The sequence below is a fragment of the Plodia interpunctella genome, chromosome 15 (genome assembly GCF_027563975.2).
Source record: "Plodia interpunctella isolate USDA-ARS_2022_Savannah chromosome 15, ilPloInte3.2, whole genome shotgun sequence".
NCBI classification, from domain to species: domain Eukaryota; kingdom Metazoa; phylum Arthropoda; class Insecta; order Lepidoptera; family Pyralidae; genus Plodia; species Plodia interpunctella.
The window spans coordinates 898,722-924,425 of NC_071308.1; the positions used below are offsets into that span (position 1 = coordinate 898,722).

The following is a 25,704-nucleotide window of genomic DNA, read 5'->3' on the forward strand; positions in this document are numbered from 1 at the left end:
CTTGGTAAGTAGATGTATTCTGTGAACCGCATTAAGATAATACACAAAAATAGAAAAAATAAAACAAAACATTTTGGTGGTCTCCATACTTAGAACTGAAACTCATTTTTTTTTTTTATCAAACCCATACGTGTGGGTCGTACTTGTCATAATAATGTATTGTAATGGAAACCGATAGCGACGTGGGAAATGTCAAAATTGGAAGTAGGAGAAATATAACTTGCAAGAATTAGTAATAAATTATAATGTATTTAAATCACTTTGTTGTCTGTACGTCAAGGCCTTCATATTAATACGAAATGAGCAGTATTCAACACTTATTTTCGCATATAATTTTCACAAATATCAAATTTGAAAACGTACAAGTTTACAGTTTGCACTGACCGACCACATGTACTGAATATTGATATGATAATAAATCATTTTCGCGACTGTAAATATTGCTGAATGAAATATTAATGTTTATTGATTATATAAAGTGATATACCTATACAACTACCCGGAATAAAATCCAGTTATCATCCATTTCAATCATCCAAATGGGTGATAAAGATCTGGGTTTTAAACCCATACTCGGGTTCTACCCATCACCGGTTATATAATAAATTATAATATACTATTTGTTATACTTAATTCACAAACCATTGACATATTTATTAGTCAAGTAACTAAGTTATATAAGACATAATGTGGCTTATTAGTTACTCCATCAGCCTGTGTTGATTATGTACCTGAAATAAACAAAAATAATAGATTAGACAAAAAAAACAATAATATATGTGGAATGTAGATTATATAATTGATGCAAACACTATCTATTTTACACAAAACTTTATTTTTATTTCAGCCATCGACCAAACAAACATCCTTACATCTTCCAACTTTTTCACGCACTGACAGTGACAACTGATTTTGACACAGGACGGACTACTAACAGCTAGTGTTGCCATACAAAAATTACAAAATTAGTATTTCCATATATATATGAATATTACTAGGAAACTAACCATGGCATACCTATAATGTGATGTATTTCTGTGATCAATAAACAAGTATATATGCTAATATATCCTAATTAATAATATAAATTAGAAAGTAATTTTGTTTGTTACCTCTTCACGCTCTATCTACTCAACTAATCTTCTTGAAATTTTGCATACGTGTAGGTAGTTTGAAGCACGGAGAAGGGCATACCTCTCATTCCGGAAAAATAACTGTTCCCGTGGGAAATTCACGCGGGCGGAGCCGCGGGCAAAAGCTAGTCACAAATATATTAGCAGTACACTTGTCTGAGTTGTCAAAACTCAAAAGACATTAGTTTTAGTCGTAAATTTTAGTAAGAGTCAAAACAAAATACTAGTTTATCGAGAGGCATTTCAAATTAGTCTAGTCCTTTCATAAGATTTGAACTACTCAGGTATACATATAAAGAGAGTGGGGAGGCCTTTGCCCAGCTTCTAAAACGTGTATGTCATCATCAGCAATAAATTTTAAAACGAGGTTCTTGTCAATGGAAGTATTTTCCATTCTCTGTCCTATCATAGATTGTACCTCCCTATGCGTAGTAGGTACTTGTTAAAAAATGATTCGCTCAATTCTGAATTGACCCTGAAAAGCCGAGCTTCAATGATGTAACCCGGTTAATGTCTACATCCGACTGTAGAGAAAGCAAACATTTCCTTACGTCACAGGAATTGAAGCGAAAAACATTTTTTATATGCCATTAAAGTCTGGATAGAAGGATACATATGTATTTTTATACTACCAAACAGGCATGCGATGGCATACGGTGAAGACGGAAAAGTAGGTAAGCGAACCTTAGGTCCCAACGCTCATTGACTGAGGAAACAACTCGAAAAACCTCAGTCGAGAGAGAGAAAGGAATATAACTCACCTGATTGGAAATGGTCAAACCATATTGGATACTGCAACACCAGATAGGAGAGTTCGTTACCGGCTTTGTGTCCTAGGATATTTTGCCCTTCGGTACCCTTCAAACCAGATCTCAACCATGCGAGCACAACAAAGGGACAATGAAAAATGTGAAAAATGGTAAGTTAATATTATTGTGAAAACATATAAAATATAAGTACAGCCATCTGCACATCAAGTTAACCTGCATCGATCTCTAAGCCGCGGTGGCACCGACTATTTTGCAATGAATTTGGACAGTTCTATGGGCTGTACGAGATGATTCCATGTTCGGATTTATACATATTTTTGTTAGAAATACCTCGCTCAATAAATGTTTTGCAAAATATAGGGATGGCAAGGAAAGTTTAAGGGTTAGGGCAATAAATTACACCTCATACACGTATCATAACAAGATATATTTACACGCAATATTCGACCCAGAAACCTGAATATGAATACGTTTCCTGGTACGGTAAGGTAAGATACTAACTATCCTTACATCGTGTTACAGGATATAATAAATTGGTAAAAAATTACTAAAATTACAATGTATGGCCTCAAACCAGCGAATTTGGCAAGTTTAGAATCATTGATTCCAGAATCAGTTTGGCAAATAATGATTCCTCAACCGTTGAGTGTCTGAACCTAACCTGCTTTCCTATTTGGATCCTTTGCAAAAGGACATCTACAAATCTTAAAGTCAGAAAGCAAGGAAATAAATCGTATTACGCCAGGGCGGCCGCCTGGCGCCGAGTGCCGCGACGGAATCGATTGTCGACTCATCTCTACAAAATGCACGGAGCAAAAAGTTTACAACTGACGACGGCCGTTGCCATCACAGAGTTTGAAATTATATAAAACGATAAATAGGTAATGATTTAAACTAGCTATTTTCACTACATACGTATGTAATAACGGGACACGGGACGCGGCACGAACTTTAGGAGAATAAAAGGGCAAAATATAGGCAGTGAAAATGATGTCCTATACTCTGATGATAAGCTGAAGGGAATTATTGCGAATAAAACCTTGTAAGTACTCAATTTAACACTGAATTAATTGTATTATTTATTTATTTATTTTGACCTTTAAAAGTATACTTATTAAAGTTTTGAACTAAAATCATACACCTAAACCTTCCTCAGGAATCAAACTATCTATTAAAAAAACCCGCATCAAAATCCTTTGCGTAGTTTTAAAGATATAGGCATTCATAGGGACAGACAGAGGAAACCGACTTTATTTTATACTGTGTAGTGATTACCTCAGTATAATCATGTCAATAAGCGTCTTATTTTATCGCTTTACATAAACAGAATAGGTATAAATTGCTCTATAGCTTAGAAATTACCGTTTTTGGTTTTATGAACTTCAGTGTGAAAAGACACTCGGAAATTCTGTTTGTCGAAATTATTCTTAATTCTGCGTTTGCCACAAATTCAGTTTTATTCTTTTTAAGACTGTCACAATGATGCTTTGTTCAAACTTGCTGGAAATTCCTCCGGGATTCCAAGCCCGAGGCACAATTCTGTCTCTCTGATAGTTTTCCCGGTTCCTTCAGACATTGAGCGTCGGAGCCCAGAGACCGCTTTTTTTCAAAGCCCACACACAACTATCTAGCAAGTAAATAAGGATGACCATCTATTTTCGAAAATAAATATTTGTTTTTAGAACCCGTCTGGAAAAATATTGAGTAATCGACACTGTACCGTACGCCAATATTTGTGTATTTATTGCAAACAAAATATTGGATGTTATTTGAATATATTCCAAACGAAAGCTTGTATTGTTGAACACTTGGAGATCGGCAAATAAATTCGCAATCGGATATTCATATGATGTGGGACATTTTCTATTTCTATACATATAGAATATAGATCTTAATAAAAGAAATTAATATAATCATTAATATATTAGTAGACTAGCTTTTACCCTCGGCTTCGCCCGCGTAAATTTCGCGTAAAACTGAAGGAGAGAGTAGACGAGTCTGAAAAGGTTCTCCGACAATTGTGTCGTCTACGAACGATTCGACGACAGAATACAGGAGACATTCTGTCGACGAAACGTTCGTAGACGAAGCAATTGTCGGAGAACCGTGTTAGAATCGAGTAGACAAAACAAACACTTCAAAACGTCACCAATAGACCTTATCATTAGTAACGATCATTAGGTGCTATTAATTCTAATCGGTGCGATTTGAGTTGGTACGCAGACCGGAACAGGTGTTTAATAATCATAATATTTGTTATGTCAAGTGTAATTAAATTTGCAAATACTAGAACATAAGCTTTTTTGCGAAAACCATAATTAAAAACAGTTTTACATAGCATTGTCTATTGTATGTTATTAGGCTTGTATTTAGCAAAAACTTGATGCAACAAAAACTTGGCACTCACTCGCTAACAGTAATAGAGAACTCTCAAGTTTATAGTAACATGTTTACATTGCATACAGTTTATGCAATTTTTGTTCATGAAATCGATTGCGGTTTCGAAACTTTATTGCAGCTAATGAAACTAAGTACTTAACTATCTATACTTTTTATACATAAATTAGAAATTTCTTTCTATTAGGCATTCCAAGATGAACTAAATAAGCATTCACTGAACCGATTTTATATGAATTTTGTTAAGCGTATAGTTTAATCCTCACGATATTTTCCTTCACCACAAGCAAGTGGTGGTCTCTGAAAACTACTACTACACATGAGTCAGATTGGTATATATGTTACCGGCCAAACCCGATTCCAGGATAAACTAGTTTTGCCTAGGTCAAACTAATTCTTCCTACATGCGATAGGATAAACTGGTTTAGCCTAGGCTATACTAATTCGTCCTATCGCATATAGGAAAAATTTGTTTATACTAGGCCAAACTAATTTCTCCTGATAGAAATAAACACACTCAGGTTAAACAGAAATGACCTAGTCTAAATTTATTTAGCCTAGTCCAACAAACTAAGTCTTCGAAATAGTATTATAAATATAGTATTTTTAATAAGTATTTTAAATATTAAAAATACTATATTGTTTTAATATTATTAAAAATACTTTATTAATTGTTACAATGTGATTATGATTTACCGTTATCGTTTTAATGAAATTATTAATTTTAATTAAATAGTATTCAATTTACCTATTTATTTCGTCTTTCTAGATATTCTATAATGTTTAAACTAGGCCATGCCAGTTTATCCAGAGTGTGTATTTCTATTAGGATAACTTTGTTTAGCCTAGTGTAAACTGGTTTATCCTATCGGGCTTAGGACGAACTGGTTTAGCCTACGCTATACCAGTTTATCTTGTCGCATGTAGGAAGAATTAATTTAGCTTAGGTAAAACTAGTTTATCCTAGAATCGGGTTTGGCCGGTAACATATACAAACTCATGTGGCACGAGCAAACGAGTAGGATCTGGGACCTTTCAATTACTGGCGGACGGTCTTAAAACACCATCAACTATTAAAACATGCTTATAAAGCTATTACAAGAAATAGCACATACTTCTCTGTAAAATCTAGACGTAATGAAACACGACATAAAATAGTAATTCTACTAATACGAAAGCCGTTTTTCCAGAAATTACATTTACGATGTGCATAAAACATTGCCGCACAATATTCGCCCTTGGATTCTAACACATAGGGGTCATCATTAGCCATAAACATCGCATGATGGCCTATTGGGCCATTTCTCGCCGTAAAGTAGCCATTAGATCGACCATTAAAGAATTGTCACATAATGAGATGTGCCCGACCTGTTAGGTATCTAAATTTTCGTGTTAGTTCATGGCGCCTCGAACCCGAAGTCAGCGTAGAAAAATAACTGATCTTTCTTATTCCAGGGCGCAACCACATACCACGACGCTCGACAGTGTGGAGCCGGCATAAGAACAATTTGTGTTTTCTTGATCGTTATATTCTTTAGGAACTTACTTAACTGTATGTTTTATATTGTTAGTCTTAATTTTTTTTCGTGTAAGAAAACGCGAGAGGAGTCGCGATGCATAGCATTGCATGTCTCCACTCCACAGAAGTAAATAAGATAATTATTTTATATTCCTATGATTTATTTTAATTGTGACTTGATGATGACAGTGATTTGTTACCGTAAAAAAAAATAGTAAAGTTAGTGAGATTTTTCTTAAAAATTGTCTTATTTTTTATTTTAAGATGCATTTGTTGGTAGATCGACGATCCTAAATTTATATTCTTATCAAAATGTGTGTAAACAATTCAACTTCAATAAGATATTCGTGCCATATTCGTTCTTTATTATCCATGAGTTCTGAGTGTATATTAGTACAAAGTTATGATTGGTTAAAACCAACTACCGTCTTTACCAGTGACACGGATGCATAATCATATTCTGTAAATAGACTGTAATTCTCCGTTCAGTGTCTCAATCTCAATTCGTGGCTCGTAAAGTGTGCAAAAATCTGCGCTTGCGTCATACGGATCGGCTCCATTGCAACTGTGTCGCGCAAGTCATTGGCGGAGAGCGAAATTCCGTTATAATTTGTTACGTGTATTTATTTTATTCTCTCTCTTATCTTACTTGTTCTAGATTTGGGATTGTGGGGATGCGGTCAGCATCAGCGTAAAAATTAAACCTTAAAATTTTGAAGACACGGGTGTGATTTTGCAACCTATTGATTTATTTATTTATTTATTAGGTACACAAAACAGTTTTACAACAAAAGTTAATATAAAAATAAACAATAGAAACATGGCCAGTTGCAAAACCAAAAACAAGTGCACTCAGCATGATTAACTTAAGTGACGGCAAGTAAACAATATATAAACAAATTGGAGGTGAGTACTTAAGTATATAGTAACAATGTGGGGACAAAAAATTTGGAGCATAAATAAAAAAATACATAATCTTAGATAAATCAAATGATTGATTTAAGAAATAGCAAGCCCATAAAAATAAAAAAGGCATATAAAATAAAACAATTATAATGTGTGGATGATTATTGCCTGACTATGTCAAGGTTCTTATTTCTAGGTTATGAATGAATGAATGAGGTTTTCTATATTATATAATATGTTGTTAAAAATCTACTATGTCACTCTATAGCTTTTCAACTATCTGCACATCAAAAATCACATGAATCCAATGCAATATACCGACTTGCCAAAGACTATTTTACCAATCAAGCGAGGAAGTAATGTAGAGAAATGAGTGATAAAAGCAAAATAAAAGCATTATTTATGATAGGCTACGTACATAGTATTAATATCGCGCTCAGTGCAGCCTCTGACCTTGAAATTTGTTACAGCATCCACATTCACTCGTAACTTGGGCCGTTATCACCGAGCCGTATGAATCATGAATTTAAACACTTAGCCGACGCGGCGTCAAGGTCTTCTTTATGGTCAACTGGCAGTCGTAATGACTAGATCTGGGGTTAATTCTCTTGTTAGTTAAATATGGTAAAATTTCAGTGGGTAGGTGTGTTTTAAACTCCAAAATCAAAGCGAAAAAACCTGACCTATTTTACTGAATAGAAAACCCGCGTCTGAATTTGAATGTGTATTTAATGTTCCCGTATGGATTCGGGCTTACGACGCAGCAAAGACCAGTTTCAGTGTAAAAAATTAAATCTTAAAATTTTAAAAATTTGGCTGTGATTTTATTGGCTATCGTCTACTCTCTTAAGGGATGCCTCTGCTGCTATCAGCTGCCAACCTGCCAAGGCTATATGTTCCTCAGCCGGCTCATACGATATCCAAGGGAAGGTATGTGGACGTCCTATTCTAACACATAGACAATAATGGGTATGGTATGTGATTTGTTTAAAAAAATATATAAAAATAAAAAGATAAAAAATGCAATCACTACTAATGTTTTTATTGTGAGTTGGTCCTTCTTGCACGCCAAAATGAATCAATTAATTAATGTTATTTTTTCTATTAAGATAATTAGAAAAGTGGAGATATTGTAGCGGCTTTTCGGTGACACCATTATCAAAGACTTTTAAAGTCTCATGTTATTCTTCATTTGTAACGTAAGTAGCGCTTGATTACATAGTTGTAACTTGAATTAGTATTCCAAAGGGAACCGCCGCCATTTTCCCGCGAAGTCAACCATTCAGCGCGCTGTTTTTAGACGATCTGCGCTTGCACGAATAAATATTATTAGTCCGCCCTTATTAGCCGATAAGCAATTGGTTTCACTTCGTTACTTCTTATTAATTTCTTAATTACAAAACTGTTGCTGTAACTTTGCGAAGCGATGTTCGTTGGAGTAATGGTTAAGACGCCCGTAGGTGGATCGAAAGGTCCCAGGTTCGAGTCCTACTCTTGCCACATGAGTTTGTATACCAATCTGACTCATGTAAATTGGTTTTAGTAGACCACTACATGCTTCCGGAGAAGGACAACATCGTGAAGAAACCTGCACACTGGTTGATTCGTAACATGTGCATGAAATGGAGAAGCCAATGATAAACCACTCCATTAATAGTGCCAAGAAAGTTGATGTGTTTGTTCCATTCCACCTAATGACCACGACCCGCAACCATGTGGAATTGAGACTATGAAGAGAACTGTAACTTATTTGTAAAAAATGAGAGCATCAATAATTACTTTTATTAATTACTAAATGGCGGTGGTTGTCGTAAAGGTCATGTCAGATGCCTTTAGGCGACTTGAATGAAATCTGATACCAGTGTTAGCAAAGCAAACTATCGAGTTTGCTATTGCTAACACTGGTATCAGATTATAACTAAAAATATAATTCAGAAATTGTTATGAAATTTGGTACACGGGTAAAATATAACCGGGAATAACACATAGGGTACTTTTTATTCCGAAATTCCCACGGGATAGAAGCCGCTGGGCGCAGCTAGTCATTCATAACATTGTAGACAGATGAAAACCATTGCAAATCTTCCGTGACCGTGTGTCACCTGCAGTGTGATGTCACCTGCTTATCAGTTCGCAAGGCCAGCCTGCACTGATGTCAAATATTTATTTTTCTGATAATTTTAATTTTGGACGTGCATCATTTGTTGTATTCTAAGTGTGTGTTAATTAATTGTCCATCCTTTTAGAGAATACTTCGACTTTAGCTGGTAATAGTGAAAATTTGTTTTTCCCGAATATAGGTATTAACTTTGTTTTTTTTACTAATTAATTTATGTCGGGTATAATAGTTTGATAATAAAATTTAAATCGTTGAGAGATTTATTTTATTTTATGTAACATTTAATGCATATATTATGTAACTATCTATTATCAGTCTAAGTTAAGAATCTGTTACATTCATTACTACCTCAGTTCAGTCTGAGCTACCTCTAAGGTGCCAGCTGAAAATCAACTGTTACTCTTCTGGGTAACATATAGCTGCTGAGTTGCCTTTTTGTTACTTTATGGCACAATGTAATTATTAGTTTAATGTATTTTTAGTTATATTATTTTTCTGTAATTGTGTGAAACAGTAACAAATAAAGTTTTTATCTATCTCTCTATCTATATACACACTATCAGATAGATAAATTAAGAGGCAGTGAAAAGAGATGGAGAAGAGCCACATAAAGGTAACAAGCATTTGAAAATTAAATGTATTTTCCAGATATCATTATACCTGTATAACAAATTCCATCGAAATCCGTCCAGTGATATCCATCCAAACATTATCACAGAAAATATAAGTATATTTGCTCAGTTTTCACACACAATAACCATTATTGTTCAACAGTAAACAACACACAAAACGGGTAGCAAATAAGTCGAAACCGAGCTGGCTTCGAACCCGGAACTCGTTGGCAGACGGCCAGCACTCGCCACCACTCAGTCAGCGGGGTTTATGGCTGAAGCAAATAGACATCTGGACACTGTCTGTTTTAGATTTTACTGATTTTCAGAAATTACCCATTGAGGGATTACGGAAACTTCTCTATTTTATAGGTGCACTAGATGTTGCCCAGGGCTTCGCTCCCGTGGGAATTTTGCGATAAAATATAGCCTATAGCAATCTTGGATAATGTACCTTTCTAATGGTGAAATAATTTTTGAAATCGGCTCGGTAGTTTCGTAGATTACCCGCCCCAAACATATAAACTCACAAACGCTTTCCTCTTTATAACAATAGTATAGATTTGTGGCGACCCTATGTAAAGCCCTATTCATCGAACGTAATTGGTATTTTATAATCATCCATAATATGTTGTTGTGTTCCTGTTGTTGCAAGGCAACGCCACAGAATATTTTACTACGAGAATAATAAGATGTCACTAAACAAAATAATGATAAGCCCATCAGTGAGACACAAATTTAGGCCAAAAAAAATTTAGGCCTTTGGGATCTCGCACAATGACATGCAGTTCACCAGATACTCATTATTTCGTAACCGGCGCCAATAAAAATAGCTTTCTATAACATACTTATATTTTAATTGCATATATCTAATATTTCCAGCCCGTGTCCACGGATAATAAAATGGTGGACGTATTGTTTTCTTTCCATTTAGTTTCACCAATCATGGATTGTGCTGTGTCTGTCAGTGATATCTCAAATCTTGCAAAATGTTATGCCAAATAGGTAAGCTAGTTTAATATTTATTTTGTATTGTGTAATTGTTAAAGCATTTATGTTAATAAAACCTAAGAATATATAGCGATGATTTCAGTTCTTAAAACCTAGCCTCAAAAACAAGTTATATATGTTTAATCTTACGAAGGCTGTTGCAAAGATATGCAAATACCTAATTGTTGACTGCACACTGAGAAATATTGCACGAAATAGCGTAATGGCGACTAACTCCAAATATTGATGTTTCATATTTTTCAATGATTACGAATTATCGTATGTTTTTGTGGATTTTGTTGTACAAAGTTGACCAAACCAAATTATGCATTTTTATGAGATTTGTTTTTGATTATTTTTTTATCTTACCTAATTTATATAAGGTATAATATATTTAACATTTTTGGGATAAATTTTCATGAATACGTACTCTTGGATTTATGAGATGACTTTAATTCTATCGACAATCCACACTCGATTTAATTTTTGACTTTGTATTTATTTTTAAAACCAACTTAATACTGAAAGAAGTATCGATACTTATAACGTTAATTGGTAAAGTTACTTGTTAACGTTACTTAACATTGAATTTACTTTCTTAACGTCATAAGTTTTAACTTTATTGATGTACTTAACCTTATTTATTTACAATGGAGGTCCCCGGTCAGGTCAAGATGAAAAATGATCTTTTTCAGATGGGCCTGGGTCTTGTATGTTTATTTATATGTTTTAGAATGTAGTATGTTTAATTAGTATCCCACAAGTCTCGAAATTATAACTAACTCAATCTGTATGATTTGTCCGTTTACGATTACAATTAATTAGCGTTACTTACTTACACGCCCTGCCCTCTCTTCTTGGTAGGCCATCAATAACAACCTACTACTTTACCCAGATCCTTTTGAAATATTTCTACCCAAGAAACCAAGTGTATAATCCTCAGGTGTGCATCATAAGCCGTTTAAGATGTTGTAACGATGTTTAATTTATTTTCCAGTCCTAATCCCCTTTTAATTTATGTTTTCGACACACTTTTCTTATGAAACACTTTCCCTAATTGTCGGTGCTTTTTCTGACTTAAGATATACTTGTAACTAAGCACACGTAACTTTTACATTAAAATATTCATACTTTCATACTTCACTATATATAGAAAGTTGCTTTCATTTGTCTGTCCCTATGTATACTTAGATCTTTAAAACAACGCGACTGATTTTGATGGGGGTTTTTTAATTAAACAGTGTGATTCCTTAAGAAGGTTTAGATGTGTAATTTATCATGGTTTTACCCGAGCGAAGCGGGAACGGGCCGCAAATATATTATAAATGTATGTTTGTTTGTCCTTCTTTCATATTTTTTCATTGTATCATTAAAACTGGAGCATTGAATCGCGGAAATTTTTGTGTGGAAATAGCTTGAGATGAGATAACACAGGTTACCGTTTACCGGGGGCGAAGACGCGGTGAACACTTAGTGTTCCTATATTCTATCAAATTACTATATAAAAAAAAACTCGACATAGCTCTTTAGCATCTGCACGATTAGAATACAGTGTGACGCCGACGTCGCACACGAGTGAAGACGTGGCAATTACATTTTTTACTGCTTGCACCATTTATCTGAGAGAGCCATCGCTAAGGTCTATATACCGCGTGTTGCTCGTACAGTCAACAGCACATCAAACCCAAATTCATTGCAAACTTGCCGATATTAAAAAAATAAAAAAATCTTTATTCAATTCTTACAGGATAATAAATTACCAGAAAATGGATCAATGGATATGGCAAATGACAGAACAAAATGGAAGGAACTTACTGTGCCGACCCCACATGAGTGGGATAAGGTCAAGAAGAAGAAGAATAAATTACCAGAAATAAGCATATAAATAAAAGGATCACAAATTAATAAGGTGCCTGAACTGGGATGTAAATAAATCACCCTGTGTTTCAGGCGTTACCGCGATATACAGGTTAATGCAGGGTAACTCGGTGTGCTGGTGATTGTACGGTGTGGCGAGACGACGCGTCGCTTATGTCCGATATTGGCACACATCCATAAAATGACTGCATAAATTTAGTGTCAATTATCTACTTACTCAAAAAAACTCGTATAACTAGCGAATTGGCCCGGCTTCGCACGTTGTCATTTATGTATATTATAAACCTTCAGATATGAATTCTTTCAATAACATTGAATAACACATCAAAATCCATTGCGTAGTTTAAAAGAAGAAAGGGAAAATTAGTAGGTACCTTTGTGCTAAGTTTCTTATTTGTAAGTTTTATATTTACGTTGTTATGTTCTGTTAGTAATCAGTATAGTTATTCTTTGTTAGCAATTAGTTTAGTTACAAGTACAAAATCACCTAATGTGTAAAACCTCACACAAATTATGCCGAGGGAGGGGCCTAGTTACCTGTAGCACAGGTCCATCTGGACCTATTTCAGGAACTAGACTCGTCACAAGACAACAATGTCATTAATAGATCAAGCACATTTAATTTTGTTAACTAGTACTTGAGGGTATTATTATGAAGAGTAAACAAACGTTTTATTATTATTATTTAAAAAAAAAACATATGTTGTGTAAATAAATAAATAAATAAATAAAAAATAACAGTCGCGGATATCGACTTTTCTTTATACTATGTAGTGATATTTAATGCAGAGATTTTAAAAAGCTTACTTAAAAGATTATAGTTGAATACTGCTACGTATTACGCTGGCTCACGATAGCGACACAAATCCAAGAGGATCTCGCCCGCCGATACCATTACCCAATCTTTTATATTATGCGTCACTTCTTGCCATGACGAGATCTATTGGCTTGAAAATGTAATCCTAAGCTCCATACAACCATCTTTCTTACACAATCAACCCCTCTCTTACATCCACGAAAATGACAAAAATTCAACTGTGTGAGGACCCCAGTTTTATGCTGAGAGGTAACTTTATAATGCTGTGAAGTTTATTACTTCACCTATCCATACTAATATTATAAAGAGAAAAGATTAGTATTTTTCTTTGTAATGGATAAACTCAAAAACTACTTGGCCGATTTTAATGAAATTTGGCACAGATATAGGCGAAACCTTCAGGAGTGACAAAGGTTATTTTTTATTATGGTTTTACCCAAGCGAAGCCGGGGCGAGACGCTAGTTTAGCATATAAAACAAAATAAACCTTCAAATTTTGAAAATGCACCTGTGATTTCCCGACCGGCCTGTCTGACTGACCCTCTTTGGACCTCCTGTCCTTGCATATTAGCTGTCAAGGATAGAATATCCCTTTAGTCGCGTCATACGCCATTGAGTTTAACTCTACTATGATATGGAGTGGTCCGATTCCAGGGCGGGAAACAAATGGTTGAGTTAGGACAAAAAAGGCAGGTCCCCCCGACGGGTTCCCATCTTGTCGCGATGGTGGGGCTTAGTAACCGGGGGGACTGGTCTGACACAACCAGCCACCCCGGTGAACCAAGAGGAACCCAAGGCCCAGAGACTTTGGTGGGTGCTCTGGGCCTGGTGGACGGTCCCCTCAGTAGTACTGCCATTGGCTGGTGACCCGCCATCAGCCTTTGGATGTGGAAACTAGAGGGGACCAGAGGTGGGGTCGCGGGGGTTTGTCCTCCGCGACCACAGCGCGGCCGTGGCGCTGAACACGGTGCGGTGGGGCCGCAGGGGAAGAGGAGAGTCGGTATGTCTCTCAACGATCCCCCTGTCCTCTGCGGCCGAAGGGTGGCTGTCTCTGTATGGGGCGCAATGTGTGGGTGTCACCTGCCTATCACCTCTTGCGCCCGTACAGAGGCAGACTTGGGTGCCCTGTGGCACCCAAGATTATGTGTATGTCCTGTGTGTGTTGTGACCGCTGGTCCCTTCAGGACCAGCGGTCGGTGATGCCCGCTCCCCCCGTCAGCTTTCTGACTGGTGCGCGGAGCGGGCTTGATGGTCCGCGCCACGCTCGCGTGGCGTAAGGGGCGGGTGGTTAGCACTTGTGCTTGCTGCTCGCCCAGGTCGAGGCCGAAAGGCCAGCCGGGGGGGCCTCGCGGTGAAATGCCTAGCGACCCCGTGACGTCCCCCATAACGACAGCGTGGAAACGCCCCAGGGGTTTAGTGGGTATGCTGGGCCGACTAACGGTCCAGGAGTCCCACACTCAGTGCGTAACAAGCATTCCCCTGGGTAAACAAAAAAAAAAAGGGAGGTGGTGTGTTTTGTCCTAACTCAACGAGGAATTGGTAAAGTATCTAAGAACACACACAATTTATATTCCATGTCAGTTCATATACAATCCCTGTTTCTAAATTAACTTCAAGTCCACATCTTTGTATAATAATTTTGAACAGTCGACTAGGTAATACTTGTGTCATGGATATGTTGTGAAGGGAAATTGGTACACTTACCATAGGTGCTAAACTTTAAGGGGCGCCAAAGTCATCTACTCAAGCTCAATCACATGTCTCCGTTTGGTTTTATAGTTAAGTATGTCATATGGTGTTAAGTCCACCATTTGTACATATTATTTTTAAATGTTATGATATTTAAATATTATGACATTTTAAAATAAATAAATAAATAAATAATTTATTGCATTCCAGGCACAAAATTGATATCTAACTTTGATCAAGTAAATTAACAAGAACAATCGAAGGACTTCCGTAATTACGTTTGAATTGATATGTGTATTTTATTAGCATGGTCACTTCAAGAATCTTTATTGATTAGTCAAAAACTGCATCATGTTTATTAATACTATTGAAAGTGAATTTAGAATATAAGTGGAGACGCTATGTGTTAATCTATTGCCATAATGAAGCATCGTCACAATACATAAATCAATAAAAAAAACACATGTGCTGGTTGTCTCGCGTTGGCTGACATTTCATTTTTTAAATAGCTATAACATGTCCCACTGCTGGGCAAAAGCCCCTCCACTCTTTCCACTCGTTCCCTTTCTCCATCCAATGTCTGTCAACAGACATTTAAATTTAGGACAGGTAATATTTATTTTAACGGCGCTCCCATTATTTCCTGCCCAGGTTCAAACATATCGTAAATCCGGAGTCCGGATGACGCTGACCGATCCAATTAAATGGCTTCCCAGTAGGGTTTCTGAAATTTGGGGCTTAGTAATTACTCATCGGAAATTTAAACGAATTTCGCTTGGAATTGAGGTTTTATAATTATAAATTTAATCGAGGCTAAGCCAAAAACGAAATACCTACCTAAAGTAGGTACGTATTTTGGAAATTCACGATTTTTATAATGTTTCTATGGTGTGGTGACTAGCATATTAATCGTATAGTATGTATAATGTATATATCTATACAAAATAGTCGGCTAACGGTCGGTCTACTTATATCCCAAACACGGGAGACCCTGCAAGGAAGCGCGCATCGCCCGCTTCCGTCAGTAATTCTGTGACTCAGTGCGCATGCGCATAATATATTACGCATTGTTGTACTAGGTATGTATTGAATATTCACTACTAATTTATGATTTTTTTGAGATATCTCAAAAAATTTATTTGCTGTCCGTTACTAGTTAACACTGTAGTGTTAACTAATAACGGACAGCAAATCAATTGGAAGACGAAGATGATAGTAATTTTAATTCACTTATTTGTAAATTAAATATATTTTATCACTAAAAAAGAAACGCACTCCTCTGCCTGCGTCTAAAAACAACTAAAGTGTCCATTTCGATGCGATTTTAGCTATTGGATAGGACATTTCTAGATGACGATACAGAAATTTTATAATTTTCCCGGAATTTTACAACCCTCTCAATGTAAAGCTAATCAGATGTTTAAATAAGAGATGTACTAACCCACTGTCTGTCTGTATTCAAGCAAATAAAATTTTGTCCGACAATATTTTGAAAAGCATAAATTTTATGTCCTGAAATGGCTATGTAAATTATATAAATGGTAATATTGCTCCACGAAGACCGCGTTCAATCATCGAATGGAGGTACCTACAGTACAGTCTACTACACTTCAACCCACCCAGTTTCATTGAATATTCGCCGCATAGAGGTCTAGAAGAGCAACTTGATATGAAGGTGACTGTACGACAAACGAGTGTGGAGAGAATATCAAATGAGTTTTTATTATGATTATGGGTTTTGCTATAGAACGGAATATGTTATTTTCGTAATGTATTGATTAAAATTACAGTTTATATTTTATAAATTTATATTTTAGTTTTAATATTTATTTAATTAGTTTTATTTAATTAATCTAAATTATATTTATCTTGTATAGGTAATGTCATTAATATATTTTTTTATTGAAATAAAAAAATACAGTAAGTAGTATTTTATGACACAAAAAGCAAACCAGAGATTTTACATCACATGATACGTGGATAAATTGGTTCCATTCTCAAAATGTCCTTTGTCTCATGCGCATCACTGAAATTTCGTAGTAATTTTAGTTAGATCTGATCTGGAGTGTGTTTCCATTGCATGTCTGTCCTTACTCATAACTATCATAATATGACAATTAAACGAAAATGATGTAGTGTCTGGCAATTTTTTTCAACGACGTTATTTATTTAATGGAAAAAATGTTCGAAGCTATCATAAGCAGTGGAAATAAAAAAAAAACACGAGACAGAAACTAGTGAAAATTTGTGGAAAATTAATTGCTAACAAAAAAATATAATCTAGGGAATTTAAACACAATGTATGACAATATGATATTTAAAACACAACAATATTATGTATTTAAATCTACACTAAACGATATCCGCTAAAACGACCTTGATTACAACTTTAACTTGACCTTCCGACCTTGACCTTTGCCATATTACCCGGGCTCGGCAGGCAACGGTAATTTTTGTACGAATCTCTTTGGCGTTGGGTTAATTTTATTTCCATTTGACCGATCACTGAATAAATCATTGCTTTGTTCTGAAGCTTTTGCGAGTATTGGGAACGGAACTGATTTACATTTTATTTGTTCAACTAAAATTCACGTTTAAAGATAAAAGGATTTTAATCACCAAATACAGGACTATGCATTATGATGTAGATAAGATGCGCCACGTTGTTGTTTTCAGCGAGTTTTTTCGAGGCGTGAACTCTACTCGTCTATCATAGAGGATCTCATAGAACTCGGCCATAATAAAATCTCGTCTAACAATTTCTCTTCATTGTCTTTTGTCTTTGTAGCTTTCTGAGAAACCACTGTATAATATAAAATTTGACATGAAATGTGAGGTAAGCAATTATGCTTAATAAATGCTTTGAAATTGACAAAACGCTTTCCGTCAAAAAAAGTTTGTAGAAAAACTTACGTGTGGCTGTGATATCTTACCCGATATCACTCATCTCAATAATATATATAATAGAGTGAATAATTATTATATGTAAATGTCCACATGACGCTAAAAGAATAGAGTTGTAAAATATCGTGGTGCAATGGACACGGACATCGGTATGCAGCCGTTTTAAACATTGCATGTACTTTCTTTTTACGATCTCGCACAGACACAAGCGTGATTCATTGACACGATTGTATCTTTGTTTGAATGGCTTATTCACTCGTTACTAAACGGTGCGGCGCGGCGTCAGTTAAATTAGGAATAATATTATCATTTGTAAGATCATTCGCGGACGCTAAATTCAAATTCTCTAATTAGACGTTCAATGATGATACAACAACTTAATGACGTCAAAAATGTAAATAAGAAAAAGAAACGCAATAAACTTCACCCTAGCCTTTTCTCCAAAGACGTCAATAGACAAATGTGGGTCTTATAAGTGTAAAAGAATTTAGTTATAATCCGATACGACATTGGAAACTACAAGTCAAAAACTATGACTTCCTGAAAGACAAGGACTTTGTGATGACCCTGTACTGCAGTTGTTCTTTTTTAGCGGTAATCACTTTACATACATTTCTTAAATGTTCGTTATATAAACAGTGTAATTACAGAGTACTGTGGCAAAATGCCGCACAGTGCCTACTCTGTGACAACGCTCGTGTGGTATCCCTTGTGTTGCAGGCGTTGATAAGCTGTGGTGACAACTTGGCATCTGGTGGACCGTATGCCTATTTCCCTACATGATAGTATAAAAAAAAAACTATAAGATTTAATTTTCATGGCCAAAAAATTTAATGAACAAAAAGAGTTATCCTAAAACCACTACAATAAAACCATAAAACGACCTCGTTTATAGCGGAGCCGTTATAAAAACCTAGCTCAAACAATGACTGTTTATCTAAACCTAGATCTTCACATCTAGCACCAATGATGTAATTCTGTGAGAGATTTTTTACACAATGCATTCTTTGTCTTCTTCACCGGCTGAAAGATCACTTTCTCCATTGAATCAATTTTACCGAATTGAAAAATGAAAGTGTTATAACAGCCATTACGGCCGCGGAATTGTATTATGAAATTGATTGTTTTTTATAGGCTATGCATAGAGTATAAATATTTTAAGTGCTTTCTATAGAGTAGGTTCACTATTTATAAATAAGTCCGTAATGTCAGTTGTGTTGACCGATTGAATTCATCTCATCTTCGAGTCATCACTTAAGTCGATTTACTGTGTAATGTAATAGTATAAATTTATAGTAAAAAAAGTTTATATTATTTGTTTTAATGAAAATAAAAACTAAACGTAATAATTATTTTTATTTTCAAATTCAGGTTCGTTTATTCAATTCAATTTTAATTAACATAGAAAACCAAAATGTAGTTATAAAACTAAACTTACCTAAGAATAAAATTGTAAATATTATTATTTTATTTCCATTATTTTAGGTATGTGTAGTGTAGATAGATAGATAGATAAACTCTTTATTGCAGCATTCACAAAGCAGTTAGAAGTTACAACAAGATACTCAAACATAATGAGTGTATAGGAGTCAAATTATTGACTCAAATTATTGACTTTTATATTAATAAAAAAACTGTCCTTCATTCTTGATTGTAACACAATGAATTTAAACCCCTTTGTCTTAATCCTTCTGTAATAGAGACCCCTGTCTTTCTCGGATTATAGGATGAAGGGCTCGGTGAGATGTATAGCCCAATAAAGCTCATTCTACGGCAAATCTACATTACGCAACACTAACTTCGACCCGTGACTTCGCCCCCGTGGGACTATTAGGACAGAAGCACATCAAGTTACCCTGCATGAACCTCTATGGCGCGGAAATAGCGGCGAATTTGCAATTAATTTGAGCAGGTTGATGTGCTGTTGACTGTACCCTATGTCACTCAACAATGATGTAGTTTCCTACTGGAAATTTTGCAAACCGATCTTTCTGTCCCCGAGTGTATTAATTGGTAACACTGGTGTTATTTTATTCAAGTCACCTAATGGCATGTGACATGACTTTTACGACCACCTACCGCGTCTAGTGACAAATATTCGTATACACAAATAAATTTAAGCTGTCAACCAGTGTGCAGGTTTTACATCCAAACTATTCTATGTAGATATAAGTGTTCATATTCTAGACTATTCATTATTGTATAAAGATGTAATTAGAGATATGTAACAAAGATAATTTTATCTGTTTTTTGAGCTAAGTCAAAACTAGAGCGGTTTAAATGGCGGCCGAAGGGATGTTAAAATCTTCATTTACAGTAGGTACATAAAATTATTAATGACAGTGGACATATCTAAATTATTTTCGAATTCTAATCAATATATTTGCAGTAAAACATTGACCTCCGATTTCTAAAGGGCTGCAGCTTAATCCCTAATCCTATCATTCGGCATCGCATGGAACCGTCGAAGTAACCTTCGCCCTTCATTTCTAGGGCTTTGCCGCCGGGCAATGTCGAATTTCCTCATTTTCTTCTGCGCTTTTAAAACACTATTTTTTATTACCTTAACACTTATGTGGATGCTCGACGAGACACAAAATAAGTTTAATTGTTACGACTGTTATAGATTTCTATCAATACTAAAGTAAAATAGTGAAAAAATCTAGTCGTTTAGGAATAAGTTTGTTTGTTTGTTTAAAATAACTTTATTCCACGAGAATAAGTACATTAATCAAAATTAATACAAGAAAGATACATTGTACAACGGCGGACTTATCCCATGTAGGGATCTCTTACAGTCAACCGGCGATAGGTTGAGAGGACGTGTATACAGTAGCAGGCTAGCCAGAAGTACAACATGAACAGAGAAGACTATAAATTGTAAGAAAATTAATAAATAAACTTAGGAAAAGTAAAATCTAAACAAATAAATACATATATAACAATAACAAAAAAATACATAAAATAGATATAAATACATATTCGAAATAACATACAATTATAAATACATAATATAAGTATTATGTTTAATGAATACTTTCCAAATATACTTTTTACAATATAATACTTTTTTTGCCAATATCTGACAATTTAGTCTGTGGTTGGAGGGCATTTTTTACATATGTACTGAAAAATCGATAGTAAAATTTGTTTGTCATGTAATCTTCCTGGTTTACAAAGACGTGGCCGTACTAGTGAAGGCACTGGCACTCTATATCTGCTTCACATTAAGGTATTACATATATTGGCAGTTTAGTAATTTTTTTTGTTTCCAGTCTCATCGAGAAATCCTTATTACAGTGAATTAAATAGATCTATCGTGATCATTACACGCTTATTCCGTTAAAGGTCACTTTTATAGACAACAGTCGTTGATTCCCATTCAGTTATTTTCCTGTGTAGCTCCAGGCGCCCGTAGGCTGTGGTAACCACTTACCACGTGGGCCGCATGCCTGTCTGCCTGCTTGGTAAAACAAAATATTTTAAATTGTTATTTTAATTACCTTTAATTTTTTTTAGTTGTGCCTGAACTGCACACGTAAACCACTTGCATACTATTGGCGGGATTTTAAATAAAGCAAGGATAGTGTGTAATAAATATTAAACTATATTAGAAATCCAAAAAAATACTAAATCAATAAGATACAAATTCCAAATAAAACACAAGAAATCAATAATCTTGACATTGAATAAAAATGACAATCGTATTTTTTAAATAGGCCCAGAATTTTAGTGGCCAGTATTTTAACGTCTTTTTATATACCACAATAGCTATCGTCTGGTCCAAGCTTCCTCAAAGGTGTCCAGCTGACAATCAGCTGTTACTTGACTAAGTAAAGCTGAGCTACAGCCTTTTTGTTACTATGTAATTCTTAGTTTTTAAGTATTCTTCTCTTTTGTATTCCTTTTCTTTTATAGTAATTGTGTTATATAGTAGTAAATACAGTTTTTTATCTATTTATATTTATACAAAAGTAGCATATGTCACTCCGGATGATTTCGTCTAACTCTGTGCAAAATTTTATCGAAATCGGCCCAGTAGTTTTTGAGTTTATTAATTATAAACAAAAATACAAATCTTTTCTCTTTATAATTCTCTTTATAAGTAATATTAACACAGATTCGATTGAGAATATTATTATCTAACTATATTATCCGTATCCTTCTTATTGATCGACGATTGCCTATACAATCGATCGATTCCTCGCCTATAATTTCAAAATAAACACGACAGACCTCGAAGCACAGTTTTTGTTAAAGTCGTTGACATCAGAATATTTTTTATGGTTTTTTTTTTACGTTGAACTATTTCCGAGATCTTTTCTTACAGGTGTTGAAATTATAATAGACTATTTAATAGGCAGGTTAGGCCACAATTCCTTCAATTTGTCCACGTTTATTAGCTGTTGACCGTACAAACTTATTATTTTAATGAGTTTTATAATTACATAAACCAATACGTGTTTTACATCATAATTTAAAAAATGTTATCGTCAAATACAAAAAAAGTTAATTTGTAATTGGTATTTTTTTTTTCTTATTTAGTCTATAGAGAATATTTCATTTTCTCCAGTTTCTATAATTATAATTAAGCGAAAATACTGGCTGTAACAAAATAAACGGTAGATAATTATTTTAATTGACTTCAAATATCGAACGCGAATCAGTTTTGTTTACAAATTTTGCTGAATCCGAATAGGTATACCGGCCGGCGGCGGCGCGGCGATTGTTGTCGCGTTATTTGGTTCTGATTATTACAATAACACTTTTTGTTACAAGTAGGTATCTCATAGAAAAAAACATAGTATTATACCGCATTCTTATAGGTTTTTTTTCCATAATTACTTCATTTCTAATACAAAATAATCCATTGATTTCGCTACCGTGGTAATTCTAATGTAGAAAAAGATAACATCGTCCGATTATCCTCATTTTCTTTTCACTTTCATCAAGAAATACGCCTGAAAGTCAATCAAAACATATGCAAAATGTCACTTTGACGGCTTGCCGGAACAGCTGTCGATCCATTTCTCTGTTAGCGAATTAGCTCTCTCTTGCTCCGGTATGGTAAACACTTGCCAATTAGTTTCCGACGGCGGAAAAAAACTGTTCTAGCCGAGTACATGTCACGGATGGGATGACGTAACAGAAAAAAGTGATCATTAAAAAGAAATAAACTGAAAGTTGACCGGCGACATGACTTACCTTTGACTAGGCGCTGAAGAATAATCTCCTTGTGCTCATGCGTGTGCGGTTCACCAATAACAGCAAGTAAGTAACATCCCGTCAGGGGGCTAGGGGGTGGCACGGAGGCCGATATCTCCGTGCCCAGAGACAGGGACCTCTCTTCGTCGTGGTCCATCGCGGTCGGCGACGCCGGCGCGACTGCCGACGGATCGCCCAGAAATCGCTCGGGTGCGACCGTGCGGGACGACTACTCCGAACGGAATGAATTCGAAAAGCCGGCGAGGAAATACCGGCGCGCGCATTCGCAATCGACCGATAGGGATGCGCAACACGCAGACGCGTCGGCGTCAACTCCCAACCCTATTAGCCTTCTCTGTCGAACTTGTTACATATATATTTCGTCAGAAAGAGATGGGTTACTTTTAGGGCGTAACAGAAGGTGGTGTAAGCTGACCGGCGCACACGTGATCTGCATTGCGTCTTGTTAGACCCGGCAGGATAACCTCAGCCTCAGCTGTTCGCAGAATGCCATGGCTGTCACAATCGATAAAATGTTATAATCGGAATGACTTGACGTTTCGTTGACTTGTGAACTTTTTGCTTCTGGCAACATTTGAGGTTTCCTTTGCAAATTTATACTTTGAAGGCTTTACAATTATAAATTCTTATTAATTCCATTTTTATTGGTTTTTCTCGTACACACAATGGCAAACCATAACGTTAAACGTGTTGTATCGAAAACAAATGAATTAATTACCTACGAACGTAATGGAAAAAGCAGTAGTATTTTTTAAACTCTTTACTGACATTAAATACCTATACCGCCATAAGGAAAACTATTTACGTAGTTTTATGTTTGTATCTACTTTTCAGCACGTTTTGGGGATATTTTTCAATTAAAAAAATGAGACAAACAGATTATGACACTTATCACAAGCAGTATTTCTTCCGGTGAACGAAAACTTAATGAGCACTTAGTTGATAGTTTATCAGTTGTGTGTGTGAAATGGAGAACGACAGCTCTCCATTAATATTGTCCAATAGGATGTCATTGTGTATGTTCATTCCATTTAATGGCTTCTACCCTACAGCCATGAGGAGGACGGGGTTAGGCGGTTAGTCGTGTGTCCATTTGGGTTCAAGGATCGCTGGGGTAGCTATTAAAATATTATGATTAGCTGTCCAAGTCCAAGCTAAAAAATTACTCTGTAGGTAATTTATCCTTACAACAAAACAAGTCCTGTGCCGCGTCTGCCTATTCGTGACCAACTGAAACTAATGCACGGTTTTTCATGCGGTTTTCACCAAGATATAGTGTAATTCTCGAGGAAGTATACAGCAATTAAGTAACATTATGGGATATATATAACATAAATTTATATTTAAAAAATGGTAAGCCCTTCTGGCATGATAGGGACCAACACTGTTTGAATGAGTTTCTTTCGGCATTTCTTCTCAGCAGTGGTCGTTCAGAAATGCTAGTAGTTTGTAGCTTTGGTAAACATCATTTAATTTAGAATATGACGTGAAAAAGTGCCTGTTAAGACCTAATTTCTGAATAAATGATTTGAAGAGAGAAGCCCGGATGGGCCGCTCCATGTATATATTTATATATTTTTGTCAATAAAAATGCTTACCTACCATCTTGTATTTTATCATTTCACGTAAAAATACCATGTCATATTTTATAAGTTCACGATTTAGTTCAACTTAAATTGTTAAATTTTAACGATCAGACAGATAAGAACATAAATCGCCTATTCACCGGAGAGATTGACTTCGAGCCGTGAGTGCATCCCTGAGCAAACCAGATATATCCAGATTAGCGTGCACTGGGTGACGTATTACATCATTTCTGAAGGAAATTTTTCGGAGATATATTTTTCAGATTTTTTTTTTTTGAGATTGACACTACTTGTGATACTAGCGGGTTATCTCATTGCAAAGACTGGCAAAAGGTGAGACTTTTAAATAGTATTTGTGCATGAAAAATATTTTTAAGTATAATATAATATCCATACTTCCATACTAATATTATAAATGCGAAAGTCTATCCGTTTATCTCTCTGTTCCGCTTTCAATAAAATGTTAAATTTGGTATGCGTAGTTAAAGACCCCCGTTCAAACATAGGCTACTTTTTATATATACCAATATAGACATTTGAGGAGTGTCAACTTAACTTGAACTTCAGTCGATACTTAACTTTCGCTCAACATAACATAGTAAAGCATATTTTTTTTCTGATCAATCCTAAACTTAACCAGAGTTAAAATATAAATCGTAAAAATTGGTTGCACTCCGTGAGTGCCGGCAGAAGCGAAAACTTGAATACTAACGTTGTGAATTTTTGACGTCTTACGAATTTCCTAATAACATTTTTTACCCATCACAAGAAGTGCACAACGCCACTAAAGAAGTTTTCACTTTAAAAAAATTGTGCCATATACAACAAAGCCTTCTGCCAACGAATCTTGACCATATATAACCGAGGCATATAATCTGAATGCCAGCCTTCCTGGCGTGGCTCCAACCTGATCAGAGACGAAACTCGGAAAAACCGTATAATATAGGTACAGTCGACCGCTTATCAAATTACACTGCATTCATCTTTATGCTGTGGGAATAGGAGATTGCAACGAATGGTCGTCTGCATGGTTACTTCTTTCTTGTCTATTTCTGCTGCCAAACAGCAATGCTTGCATTGTGTTCCAGTTTGAAAGGTGAGAGAGGCAGTGTGATTACAGAATACTGTGGCAAAAGATCTTAAGTCTCAATATCGATAG

The 25,704-nt window shown here is 35.4% G+C and overlaps 1 protein-coding gene across 3 annotated transcripts in view; it reads right to left on the minus strand.

Moving 5' to 3' along the window:
• LOC128675795 (microtubule-associated protein futsch) overlaps window positions 1-23,182 on the minus strand; it is a 163,337-nt gene extending 140,155 nt beyond the window's left edge. For all 3 annotated transcript variants that reach the window (XM_053755470.1, XM_053755471.1, XM_053755468.1), the window contains exon 1: window positions 22,939-23,182. In XM_053755470.1, the coding sequence (XP_053611445.1) occupies window positions 22,939-23,095 (157 nt within the window). In that variant the 5' untranslated portion in view covers window positions 23,096-23,182. The remainder of the gene's footprint in view (window positions 1-22,938) is intronic.
• Between the last annotated feature and the right edge of the window lie 2,522 nt (window positions 23,183-25,704).